The 14,627-nt window shown below is 37.5% G+C and overlaps 1 protein-coding gene across 1 annotated transcript in view; it reads right to left on the bottom strand.

Annotated features, from left to right (window-relative positions):
• Nucleotides 1–856: 856 nt before the first annotated feature.
• Nucleotides 857–14,627, bottom strand: part of LOC139726062 (uncharacterized) — a 31,527-nt gene continuing 17,756 nt past the window's right edge. The window contains exons 4-10 of the mRNA XM_071637145.1: nucleotides 13,430–13,666; nucleotides 12,150–12,463; nucleotides 7,434–7,572; nucleotides 6,133–6,455; nucleotides 5,026–5,167; nucleotides 3,302–3,441; nucleotides 857–984 (exon numbers count right to left, since the gene is read on the bottom strand). Of these exons, the coding sequence (XP_071493246.1) occupies nucleotides 895–984; nucleotides 3,302–3,441; nucleotides 5,026–5,167; nucleotides 6,133–6,455; nucleotides 7,434–7,572; nucleotides 12,150–12,463; nucleotides 13,430–13,666 (1,385 nt within the window). The 3' untranslated portion in view covers nucleotides 857–894. The remainder of the gene's footprint in view (nucleotides 985–3,301; nucleotides 3,442–5,025; nucleotides 5,168–6,132; nucleotides 6,456–7,433; nucleotides 7,573–12,149; nucleotides 12,464–13,429; nucleotides 13,667–14,627) is intronic.

Genomic DNA, 14,627 nt, shown 5'->3' with positions numbered 1-14,627 from the left:
TTTTCACAAATCCTTAGATATTGAAGAGCAAGTTCACCACACAATACACGTGCGGATTAAATGAATGCAGCAATGATACTATAGAACACATCAGTGAAGTTTGGGGAAAATGAAACAATCCAATCAAAAGTTATGAATTTTTACAGTTTCAATGGCACCATCACTGGATGAGAAGACTTCAACAGTATGTGATATCACTCTAAGACAGATTATATAAAGTAGATACAAAGGAAATTCCACAAATCTCGTTTTCTCACGAAAATTACACATTCCCTCGACTTGTTACTGACATATGTTATGGGTAATATTGTTCCCTCTGCTTCCTGAAAGAAGTAAGTTTATTGCCCCTTTTATTTTGATATATATATATATATATGTATTGATATATATATGTATATATATATATATATATATATATATGTATATATATATATATATATATATATATATGTGTGTGTGTGTGTGTGTGTGTGTGTGTATATCAATAATAATGTCACAACAGAGGAATGCATTGAATGCCAATCTTGATTTTGATGAAAAATCCGAATTTTCGACGATCCTTCCTCTTCATCAGGGATGACAGTGCAAAGCACTGTCGTGATCTCATTTATCTCACATATAATAGATAGATATGAAAATATGTTGATTTTTTATATCTTCGTTATATTCGCTTTCCTGCAGTGACGTCACAAACTGCTGAAGTCTTCTCACACAGCATTGGCGGCACTAAAGTGTAAAAATGCATACCTTTTGAACAAAATTGTCCAATTTTCCTCAAACTTTCACTGATGTGTATATATACTTGTTATTGCTGCATTCACTCAATAATTAACCAGTACATTTCAGTGATTTTGTTCTTTAAAGAAGAGTCCTTTGGTTTTTTCCCCGTCCTTCTCAGAGCGGAGGCCGGTTAGTGCATATGGGTAAATCATCGGGTGGCGAAGACAGTGGACCGTCGACGTGAACTACCAGTCCCATACCAAGCTGTTAACAAATTAACGACAGTATGAATATATTATAGTCATGATAGTTATGATACAAGATATGACTACGATATTCTGAGGAATAAATCAATAAATGTTGAACAGCTACAACACACAAGTGCACTAACATTCCTTTTATCATGCTAATGATTGTTCTGTTATACTACACGGGTGTTGGCATGTGAACAGACTTAATGCATATAAATATACATTTATTTGCATGCTCTCTCAAATTCCTGCTCATTGGTGTGCTCATTGGTGTTTTTCCTTCCACTTCTAGTAAGACATTCGGTCGTGTCGCATAGCGTCATAGTTTCCCCTTCTTTCTTTCTTTCCTTTTTTTTTAATGCGGCATTGCAGCTGGCTGGTATATCACATAAAGGAATTGCAATTGATTCATGTTTTCCATTTTTCGAATCTTTCCCCGTGTCTGTGGAAGCCGGAATGTTTAAACCCTAAAATTTTGTCGTATTCATAATATTATCACTCCCATGTCAAAATGGCTATTTATAGAGCAACTGATATATAGTGTGCAGCATGTGGTTACTTGTTCTCATTTTATCACACTCATTATGTCAGAAGAATTTTCTGTATCCCCGAGTATTAATAGTCATTATCTTGTGTTTATCCTTACTTTTGGTCTTTAATTGTACCCGTGATTCTCATCCTGTTCCCCACACTCAACAAGCTTTGCTTTTTAGTAGGTTCCATTGTATTTCTCTTTGCATCCTTTACTTTGATTGAAAATGACATATCGACCGCTATGTATTATGTTTGTATTCCTATATATTTCTTTATGTATAGATATATCCAAGCTAGACATTCTGTATTATTATATTGTGTTATATATCATGTATTTTCCATCGAGAATTACGAAAATAGAATAGAAATTGAAATTGAAATTGAAATGTTGAAATAACAGTGGTGCTATTGACCAACCAACGAGGGGCACATAAAATGTCCATTCGTCTTACTGGTCCAAATCTCTATAACACATCTAGTTGTCGCCCATGATTAAACATATTTAGGTATTAAATTCTACTAATAATCTAAAAAGGCAAAATTCCTCAGCGTTTTTCATCAAATCACAGAGGGGAGTGTGATACTGTGTCACAGTATCCACAGTAGTAAGGTCTTTTCTGTTAAAGCCATCATAAATTCCATGAAAGATATATTTATGAGTTGGATTATAAGAGAGAAAAAATGCACACTTGAAAATGCGAATATTCTAAATTGGAATCAGAAAAATCAATCTATTATATTGACTCGACTTTTATCATACGGTATCAATGAAGACAAAGGCTGAAAACCTTTCAAAAGAAAATACCTACAACAATTTTCTCTGTATGATGTTCGTTATTCCGGGAGTTCGCTAATTCAAAAAAGAAATAAGGTCTGTTATTCCGAAGGTTCGCAAAAAGGTTAGATTTACTCTTTCTGAAACGGTTGTTCAATATTTTGAAGGTTAAATTTAACAGTTGCACTCAACAAAAGTTTGAAGGATGACAACATTCAAAATGTTACCCTTTTATTATTACCTTTCTCCTTTTCTTTCAGGGTGAACGAACCTTCGGAATTATGAACCTCACTTCATTTTCAGAACAACAAATGTTCGGAATATCGAACTATAACCTTTCTCCATGAGACTATCCTAAGGGCTTTTTACACTTGTGTTTCTTAACCCCAGACTTTCTCTGACCCAGGACTATCGTTAGTCCCGTACCAATTTTTTCAGCTTTTTACACTCGCCAATTAGTCCCGTACTATCTCTTGTCCGGAGCTAAGGAGAAAACTGACCTTTTTACACTCGTATTTCTTAGCCCCGGACTTTCCAAACCACATGAATATTCATAATTACGCTGTGTACTGTACACGTACACGCACGCACCGGCAGCACTTGATTACCTCGTTTCTGATTGGTCAGTGAGGGTCGGACTTCGTCTCCGTCGCTTAGCCCAGGATTATTTTTTCGTTCTGTTTACACTCACTTGCTTGGCACCGCAATTGCGGTGCTAACCCCTGCTATTTTGCAGGGCCAGATAGTACCGTACTATCGGTGGGGCTAGCCCACTTTGGCAAAAACGAGTGTAAACAGAAAGTGGGCTAAGGATAGTCCCGTACCAACGGTGGGGCTAAGGCCCCCCCCCCCCCCCCCCCCCCTTAGCCCCACCGTTGGTCCGGGGCTAAGCAAAAATTTACAAGTGTAAAAAGCCCTCTAGAAGAGCAAATCGAAATGCATTGACACCAGAATTTATCAGTGTTGTAAATGTATAGTTCAAATGCTAATAATGGGTAAAGGAAGTGTAAATTACTCTCACCAATAAATGTGTGTCGAAGTGACAATGCATGAGCCACCATCCTGGATTATTGGCGCGAAACCTCATCACCGCATAGCCCCCTGGAGGTATCATCACCGTATCCTTCCGCGGTGGATTGTTAAAGTTGCGACGTATATTTCCTGCAGTATTCATGGACCGATTGAGTCAGACACGTGTAAAGGAATGCCCGCCGACAAAGTGAATTGTTTGCCCTACGTAACAATAGTTCGTTTGATATTAAGCACTCTGTACAGGCCTATGGTACTTAATTTGGAAGTGTCTTGATGAAGGAAAATCCAATTGGCATCCAAAATTTCTCAGAAGTAATGTTTTTGATATTTTCAAATCAGTTAAAAACAGTATATTGTCGAAGTATCATGGCCATTTTCACGTTTTCCCTAACAATGTATATAAGATATATGCGTTCAATTCATGTAACAGAGATTCAGGCGGCGTGTGTTTGCGTGTTTTCATGAGTTAACCGTCTCAAGCATTAACTCGGCTAAATATTCCTTCATCGATTTGTATCTTATGCACTGTATTTTAACGCTATATGGTAAACTTCCTCACTTGGTTATCTCACTTATGCAAGCAATATAACTTGCAAAAACGGTTGTTGTATCACATCATTACGTCTGTGTAACTGCAACTGAACGTCGTGTTCCCCAACGGCATCCAGTGACGTCAGTGAGAGGATTGTGGTACAAATAGTTTTATAAGATTATATAGATTATATATATATATAGACTGTGAGAAGGGGTATCGACCTTTTACAGTACCAGTGTATGGCCTTCATTATTTGCATTCAGTGTGAAAAGAAGAGCCAGGTGGACGTCCACCTGGCTCTTCTTTTCACACTATATATATATATATATATATATATATAATTTATATATATATATATATATATATATATATATATATATATAATCAATCAATTGATTTCTGAATTCATTAATTCATGAAATAGCCATTATAATTTCTACACAGCTGTATGCAACCACCGGCTGTTTAAAGAATTTCTTCAATTCCCTCTTTCGTTTCTTTGATCAGCGTGTAGGCATTGTCTTTCTTTCTTCCTTCCTTTATTTCATTTTCCACCTTTCTGTCTAGTCGTGTCATGTTATTGTGTGTCTCCCGTTTGTTTCCGTCTTGTGTAAATCATACTTGTGTCCAGCATATACAAATAAGTATTTAGTTAGAGTTTTTTGAGTGGTTCACAATCTACAAGCTTGCTTTTTAGTGGACCTCTCAGTTCTCCTTTTTTTTCAACTGAAACAAAGACTCGTATTATTTTGCGTATACATAAAATGTTACTTTATTATTGTATCATTTGATATCATTTTGTAAGTTGTGTGTATACGATTGTGATAATAACCTAATTCATACTGTGTTGTGTTTTGTTGGAAAAAGGAGAATGAAATAAAATGAAATGAATGAAATATATATATATAATCTATATATATATAATCTATATATATATATATATATATAATCTATATATATATATATATATATACATAATATATATATATATATATATATATATATATATATATGCATTTAATAGTAATGAGGATTACAAATATATTCAAAGATACTTTGCACGGAAGGAAAGCACCAAATCAACAGAAGAACAATATACCCAACGCGATCAAAGACTTATAGACTGATAGAATTGATAGATTTCAGAGCAGAAACAAAAGAGTAAATGATAATCCAACCTTCTTGGTCAAGATTCTGAAAGTCTTCCGTGGTGAATGGTAGGGAGAATGAGTGCATCCCTAGAACGCTGAAGTAATATCCATGGAGATGAAGAGGATGTGCCACACCTGTTCCTTTGTTGATAAACACTAACTCAACAACCTTGATCAAAACAAAGAGATGCGAGAACAACAGAAAACGAGGATAAACAACGACGAAGACCCAAAACATAATTGCCAAAATAATACTGAGACTTTAAGGCTGTCGGATCTTCAAGCTATGTGCTTATTTGACGACAGTCTTCAGCATTCACATTCCCAATACGGTACATGCGCCATAATTCAGTCAGATCATTTGATTCGCTTTATCCCGAGTGGTTCCCAATTGACGTGTTCTCTTATTCTTTTCTTCAGTCTGTACACGTATTTCTCAGCTTTGTTCGGATGTACACACTGTGGTTATGTTTTATTATCGTGAAAATAAAAAATAAATGACAGTATAAAATTCCCAATAAGTTCATTTGAATTGAATTGAATTGACTTTTTTATTGCTTGGAAGTTCCGACACTGTTGGACACCGGGGGTTGACACTTCTGACGAAGGACAGTAAATTTGTCCGAAACGTCAAGCACCACAGTCTCATATATTTTAATTATTATTATATATATATTTTTTAATACGAGATCTCTTGATCTTTTGTTCGCTCATTTTCCCGACTCTCAATGCACTTCTTTCTCTTATCCTACGATGTAATTTCTCTTCGGCTTTATTATCTCTTATTCCTCTTCCTGACCAGATGCTTTCCGTTTAATAAGAAAATCCCGGATGTCCAGGGAAGCCGCAGACATACCACACCTCATGATCGACTGTTTCTGACTGTTTCTGTTGATGACTGAATACAGACGCTCATGATCCTTCACATTTAAAACCCGAAATTCCTTCATTTCTAAACTTGCTTTAATATTCTTTAAATCAAACATCAAACTCTTACTATCATTCATATTTCACCACTGATATAAAATATGTCTAGTCTACCTCTAATTCGGCCATCAAAAACAAAACAAAACAAAACAAAAAACAGACATACAGACAGACAGACAGACAAACAAACAAAGGAGGAAATCCCACCTGATTCTGGTTAAAACTCAGGGTATGTATGCACTCGCAGTCTTGTGTCGAACAGTCTCGCCCATCATCCAGGAAAGTTTCGCGGTTGCAGAAGAGCGAGTTATCCAGATGTTGTGCGTGTGTCAGGAGCGGAATACCGGGTAATGTCAGGGTGATGTTGTTTAACACATTCAGATTGGTTGCTATGTACGTGTCATCCCTACCGGCATTCTCGACCGGGTAAAAGATGGGATCGTGAACCGCCTTGGCCTTGTTGCGCCCTACAACATCGATCTCCAGGTAGCGGGTGACGTCAACTTGGCTCAGGTCATCCTTAGTCTCTTCTGGGAGCCAAAAGACACAAGTAGGAAAAGGCTGAAGGCTGCTGAAGGCGAATTTTTGCAAATAGATAACATCTACAAAGAGTGATGTTCGTTATTCCGAAGGCTCGTTTAGTAGAAAATCAAATAAGGTTTGTTATTCCCAAGAGTCGTTTATCAGAAAATGAAAATAGGTTCGTTATTCCGAAGGTTCGTTAATCCGAGAAGGTAAAGACGATGCGTAATAACGAATCTTCGAAATGACGAACTTTATTTCACTTTCGGATTAACGAACCTTGGGAATAACGAACCTTCATTTTCGCATTAATGAACCTTCGGCAATGTTCGGAATAATGAATCTTCGGAATAACAAACTGTAACCCATGTACACATACCCAGAAATTGATCTGACAGATATTGCAGCTGATATTACAGAAACATTGTTGTCCGCTGATCCTTCATCATCATCTTTTATACATCGTTTGGTATGACAAGAATGATTAACTATGGAACAATGCACTGGATGATGTTTTCAGAAATGATTGTTTTCGGAAGCGTCAGAGGGCAGCCATCGTATAAATCAGATTATGAAAATGCAGTCAAAAACTACTTGAATGGCAAGAATCACTGATTTCCGCCAAACGCATATAATTTAAGACAACTTAAAGTCATTTTTAATGACCGTTTTGAGTGAAGGAGAAAATTTATCACATTTAGTATTTACACTACATTTAATAAACAAGAAGGACAGATCACTGTCTAGTTGAATTTTCCTAAACAACTTGATATAATTATACCGAATGGTTAAACAGATATGTTCTATTTCAAAATTTGTTAGCAACTGCAGAATAACATCTAGTGTCTTCCGAGGTATTTGTAAGGGAGGCAAGCACAGTAACTAAATCGAATAAGACAATACCAACATTTTAAGATGTAAATCCATGTATATTATTTTCTTTCCAGTAGTGGCTGAGGTGATGGCTAATCTATATCATACTATACCTTTATCTCTCAAGTCTGAGATGAGTATACCGTCAGTGCCTGAAAGGGGGTTTAACGTCACACCTCCTCGTCTGAAGGATTTGTCTTCGTCAGGATCAACACCACGTGGAGTCATGTCATACCGGAGGATCGCAAACTCCTTCAGGAATTTATAATCATAAAAAACTCATTCAAATCATTGTAATCACATTCCGCTGCCGATGTCATGGATGCTCTTCCTAACACATCATTGCTATACGTGTACTCTGGAAGATGGTATATAGTGGAAGGGTGTCATTTCTTATTGGCTGGGGAGACAAATTCCAGTTTGTCAAGGAAAAGTGATAAAACAAAAGCATGCACTTTTCGCATGATCAAATAGAACTAAGATGTTTCACTAGGATTCAGTTCTTTTTGATTCGTTGTAAAAAGACTTTAATGCCTTTTTTGTTTTGTATATCAACCTTCATAGTAAATCGAAGCAATGGAAACGCATTATTTGAGAGACACTAGCAAATATGAGCATAATTTAAAGGGGTCGTACAGTTTTGGTTGAGACCTAATTTCAGGTTTCTAACATTTTTGGTGAGATAATAAGAAACCTCTTATGAAATATGAAAGAGCACATAATTCTATGAGGAATTTAACGTTTATTTGATGAAAATTGGTTTTGAAATGGCTGAGATATCCACACACAAAAAAGAGCGATTCTAATAAAGTGTGGGACCCACACTTTATTACGATCGCTTTGTTACCCACGCCGATGTAATCGGCAGGGGGTTATGTAAAGGGTTCCGTATGTTTGTTTGTTTGTTTGTTTGTTTTTTGTTTGTTTGTTTGTTTGTATGTTTGTTTGTTTGTTTGTTTGTTTGTTTGTGTACAAGATAACAAGAGATCGGGTAAACGGATTTGCACGAAATGTTCAGGGAATGTTTGGATAATGACAGGAAAGAATCGATTAGATTTTGGTGATAATCGGTTGACCCTTGCAAATTCTGTGTGACCTTGAAGTTTTGACCCCATGGTATAGTGACCACTCCGAACATTTTCCGTTTCTTTGCGATTTTCCGCTACCATACAAATATGGCGCGCCATTTGATCAATAATGCCGATTAACTGTTCATCGCCGAAAAACACTGTTTATCGGCGATAAACACTGAAAAAACACTGTTTATAGGCGATAAACAGTGTTTATCGAACGAAAAACACTGTTTATCAACAGAGAAAAACTATGTTTATCGACCAAGTGATAAAGTGTTTATCGAGAAAAACTATGTTTATCGACCAAGTGATAAACAGTGTTTATCGACGAAAAACTATGTTTATCGATCGACCGATAAACAGAGTTTTTTTGTGATAAACACTGTTTATCGACCGCCGATAAACGGTGTTTATCGAGAAAAATTCTGTTTATCAGTTGATAAAAGTGTGATAAACAGAGCTTCATCTTGATAAACAGAGTTTATCGCTCGATAAACAGTGTTTATCGCTCGATAAACAGTGTTTATCGCCGATAAACAGTGTTGTTGGTCGATCGGCGCGGGAAAACTGGAAAAAGAATTGAGAATTTGCTTTGCGTTTATTTAACAGAGTATGGTCTGCCGTACATCCACCAGGAAATGCCTTTTCCACGCACTCGTATTAAGTGTTATAATGTAAGTCAGGACACACAGGTTTCAGTTGCTTTTGAGGTTTTGTTGTGATGGGGGTTTTGGAAGGGGGAGGGGGGATGGGGTGGGGTAGTAAGAGGGAGAATGGACGGGGGTATTGAGTAGTGGGGGGGGGATGGCGAGGGGGTTGTTTTGTTTTGTTTTTTTAACAAAAAACTTCAATCAATGGATATTGATATTTTAGGTTGGATTGTATGAAAGCTGAAAAGAAATTATTTTTGGGGTAAGTGATTCAGTTAATAGAATTTATTATGTAATGAAAGAAAAAAATTGTTAAGAGATTGAGGAATTAATAATGTAAAATTAGAAAAGAAGAGATGTTTATATATGGATTGTGTATATGGATTGTGAAAAAAATGTACCAGAGTGTATCAAAACATGCTAAATCAATGTTAAGTTTTGATATCAGTTTTGCATCCATTGATGAAAAGGACTATAAAATTGGTCCGGAGATTTCTGTATCAATTTATTTGTATATCATGTTTCCATTGATGAAGAATAAAATATTCTTTAAAACAAAAAAATATAAATATACAAAAGCGTATCTCCCAAACGATCCGACTTCGCTGCATGCAACTCTGTTCGTAAGACGATCCAACTTCGCTGCTCAACACCATTCGTAAGAATTTCGAAATTTACGTTTATTTGAGGAACTATGTCCTTCTTGATTTATGAAAGTTCGGGGTTCGCTCTCCGTCGTCACAAACTGTCCCGTATTTGGTGATTTTTCAAATTAACATTGATTCTTTTTTTGTTTGTTTGTTGGAGGAGCATTCCTCAATCATGAAATAATTTTGCTCGGTCCCAGTCACACTGCACGATATGCGCACTCATTGTCAATGCGTGTTCAAGGCCGGTGAAAATGCATCGCGCTCTACCCTGTTGGCGCAAAATTGCATCGCGGACGTTGCGGCGCTCGTTGGTGACCGAATACTGGTGCAGTAGATATTTGCATTCAACCCTTGCATTGAATAATTGCCGTAAGGGGGTAATTGCCCAGGGGGTACGTAAATTTTGTTTTTCTTTTTCGCTTTTGTGGATGCCATCAAAGATCGTACACTCATACGACGTTTGATACCATCACACTCTCGGCTTGCTATATAACCCGCAAGAAAACGGCGTATTTCTCGATTTTTAGCGTTATTTCAGCGTCCCGTAGACCCTAACATGTTACTCTTAAAACGCGCGCTTGGAAAAGTTCCGATTCTGCACTTTTGACAGTGGAATTTGGGGTTTTCGATGGATTTTTGGAATAGACTAAAGGACTTTCGTGTTGTGAATGAGTGTTCTAGTACGGTATGTGAAATGATGTGATTTGCGTGTGATGTGACTTTAGAACAAAAGATCGTACACTAAAAGTGTACGATCTTTGGTAGAACTCACAGGCTGGTGATAAGTTACGCAGGGCTGCCCAGTGCAGTGGCTAGTTTGTTTGTTTGTTTGTTTGTTTGTTTGTTTGTTTGTTTGTTTGTTTACAAGATAACAAGAGAACGGGTAAACGGATTTGCACGAAATGTTATGGGGATGTTTGGATAATGGCAGGAAAGAATCGATTAGATTTTGGTGATAATCGGTTGACCCTTGCAAATTCTGTGTGACCTTGAAGTTTTGACCCCATGGTATAGTGACCATTCCGAAAATTTCCCGTTTCTCACTTTGCGATTTTCCGCTACCATACGAAAACATAAACTCCCCAACGATCCGACTTCGCTGCTCAAATGTTCGTAAGAATTCCGAAATTTACGTTTAGGCCTATTTGAGGGACTATGTCCTTCTAGATTTATGAAAGTTCGTTCTCCGTCATCACAAACTGGCCCGTATTTTGATGATTTTTCAAATTAACATTGATTGTTTTTTTCGTTGGAGGAGCATTTTGCTCGGTCGCAGTCACACTGCACGATATGCGTGCTCAATGTCAATGCGTGTGCAAGGCCGCTGAAAATGCATCGCGCTCTACACTGTTGGTACAAAAATTGCACCGGGGACGTTGCGGCGCTCGTTGGTGGCCGAATACTGGTGCAGTAGACATTTGCATTCAACCCTTGCATTGAATAATTCCCGTAGACACTAATTATATAAGGGTAATTGCCTAGGGGGTACGTAAATTTTGTTTTTCTTTTGCGCTTTTGTGGATACCATCAAAGATCGTACACTCATATGACCTTTGATATCATCACACTCTCGGCTTGCTATACCGGTAATCAAAATATCCCGCAAGAAAACGGCGTATTTCTCGATTTTTAGCGCTTTTTTCCGCGACCCGTCGCAGACAATACTCTTAAAACTGGACTTAATTCGCGCGCGCTTGGAAAAGTTCCGATTCTGCACTTTTGACGGTGGAATTTGGGATTTTCGATGGATTTTTGGAGGAGACTTAAGGACTTTCCTGTACGTGAATGAGTGTTAATACCGTATGTGTAATGATGTGATTTGCGTGTGATGTGACTGTAGAACCAAAGATCGTACACTTCAGCGTACGATCTTTGGTAGAACTCACTGGCTGGTGATAAAGCACACTGGCAATTAAGTGGCCGAATTCTGGTAGATGACCGAATGCACATTATGTTTACCCCGACTTTGTACTTAGGCGTGGGTCTGCCGCCTTTGACGGCCCCTCTCTAGTTTTACTTTGTTTTTGGATGTTTCAGTCATTCCAAACCCGATTTTCATCAAACAAACTTTGAATTCCTCCTAAAATGGTGTGCTCTGTACTATATCATAAGTGTTTTCTTGTTATCTCGCAAAAAGTTAAAAGCCCAATTCTCATCTCCACCAATACTGTACTATCCCTATGATGTATTACCCTTGACCCTTCCTTCCCTACTCTTTCAGTTATTGTTATGATTATTATTATTATGATTATTATTATTATTATCATTATTATTATTATTATTATTATTATTATTATTATTATTATTATTATTATTACTATTACTATTATAATCATTATCATCATCATGATTGTTGTTATTGTTATCACTGCAGTCCTATACAACACCCAAACCGAATAGGTTTACAGCGCGTGAACCTGAGAGTAGAAAGCATTAGTCTGAACCGATGGACGAACCTGAAATAGGCCACATGTTATTTCCCCCGCTGCGCGAATCCAATAACTATCCTTCTCTTGGTTCGCGTGAAGCACAAAGTCGTAACGTTCTCCAGAGAAGATGGTGAAGCGGTCAACGACCACGGGGTCGATCGGTGCACCATCAGCGGCGATGATGGTCAGTTTGTGGTGGTCCACCGAGATGGTCACGGCGCAAACGTCACCCATCGCGCCGATGACCCTGAAGCGATGTCGAAGACCGGATTTGACGTACACTACGTGATGATCTACCGTCACGTTCCCTTGGTCTTCGCTGTGAAACACCTGGTTCGTCCCTGTAGAAATGAACCTATAAGTGATTTCTCTCTTCATAATATCACAATATCTGAGTATTTTTCCAACAATATCCAATTTGTCGTCCTTACTGAAAACTGCCCTGCTCTTCATCAACAATATTAACGAAATCTGGTTTCAATGAAGCTTGATTTGCTCGTTTCATCACCAGTCAAATACAGGAAAAGGATCTATCTGATATTGATATTATTTTGGTTGTCTTGACAAATTCATAAAATTCAAATTAAACGTAAAGAGTGTTTACACTATAATATGCACACGTCTGCATGATGTTTCTTTTCACTCCCCCCCCCCCCCCGCCTCAACACAAACAGACAAATGAAAACAAATAACACCTCATCTCACAGTCCTAGCTTTAAAGAGGTTGAATTCCGAATTTTAGATATTCGGTAGCGTGGGGGATTGGTGTGTGGCCCGAGTCATTCGCTTCCCACAGGGGTACAGTTGGAAATCACAAATAGCTTCGGTCAGCGAATGTGATACATCGAAGCGTATTCTCATCAGTCACTAACGGCAGAATCCGGTGTAGATTCTTCCGCTGTGTGTGGACTTTAATTACCGATAAGTGATACAGCTGTATACAAATCGTTATATTTGTTTTGATTTTATTTGATTTGATTTGATTTATTTATTTATATGTACGGCATCACTTACAATTCTTTTTTTAAGTAATATAATCAACATAATATATGCAAATATGATACTCATAGCTAGTTTCTAAAATTTCAGCAATTTTCATTTCATATACATCTGTGACATAATTACAGTACATGTGTTATGAATTGTATACGGAACGGTCGCTAATAATAAGCTATAAGCTTGACCCTTTGGCAACCGATAATATCTCAAATCTCACACCCGAGCAGGCCGGGTCTTAAACTTTCAATCAAAGACAATGTTAGAATGACGTATATATGACGAAATGTGTAAGACGAGTTTTAACTGACCACGGCCGTTGATGAGAAGGCCGTCGACGTCGGCCGTTTCCACGCCATGAAGCTTTGCCGTGGCAATCTTTAGAGCTGTCTCCTTCGACCATTCAGCGATCACGAGGACATGATGAGGATCATCGACGTCGTAGAGATCTCGATGAGGCTCGGCGGACGAAGTCTGTCGGACGATGACGGAGCCGTAGATACCGTCTGCCCGCTGAAGGCCGCTATGAGAATGCCACCAGTGGGTACCTTTGGGAGACATTCATTGATTACCACAGGGAAATAATGATCCTAAAAAGCACATTCACTATCACATACATACAGATTATCTCAGTCATTACAAGTGAGGGTCGACAGCAAACCGAAAAAAACGGTGCTTTTCTTAAAGTGATATTAAAATGGCTCAAATCACATTTACTCCAGTTTTTCTGAAAAGGTGCAGCCCCATGACTTTGCATTAAGTTTTAGGGTAAACGAATACAGGCTTTATGATGGAAACTATCTGCCATTTATGTCCCTTGAGGTTATCTAATTTATCAATGCATATCATTTTTAAACCGATTTTCCGATTTATCATTCTGAAAACAGGTATCGTTGATGTAACGCATGTCACACAACACACACACACACACACACACACACACACACACAAACAAACACATGCACACACGCACGCAAATTGAATCGTCTGTAAACATTAAAGTGAACAATTATTCAACAAAATTAACGATACATGATTGTTTACGAAGGAGTGGTGCTCCACGTCACAAAGAAATATTGATGTTTATTTGCTTTGAAGGTCATCTGGTTATAACAATCTCACGCGAGTCACACATTCACTTTCGAGCGATGCATCAAATAAAAACAGCATCCATTTTATGCCAGGTTGAAACTATGGTCATTTAGATAATACTTTTATTCCAATGTCTATAATTATGACTGTATTCCAGGGATATATTTCATATTTCAATGAGAACCCTTCGCAGTGAATACATGTATACGTTGATTTGTAGTGTTTTTACAAAGTCAATGAAGAATCAGAAACAGAAAGAACAAACTGATAGCTCCAAGTAAAAAATCATAAACAAATAAAACCGCATAAAACAAGAGTAATTGTCCAAAAATAATAAAATAACAACAATGAACAAATACACAAATATTGAAGAGCTTGACCCCACAAAAAGAGGTAATGATATCTGTTACATAAATG

The sequence above is a fragment of the Diadema antillarum genome, unplaced genomic scaffold, assembly GCF_040938485.1.
Source record: "Diadema antillarum isolate AM-2024a unplaced genomic scaffold, OU_Dant_1.0 seq00000076_RagTag, whole genome shotgun sequence".
Taxonomy (NCBI): Eukaryota; Metazoa; Echinodermata; class Echinoidea; order Diadematoida; family Diadematidae; genus Diadema; species Diadema antillarum.
Note: the sequence above shows the minus strand (reverse complement) of the source record. Positions and strands in the feature narration are given on the sequence as shown.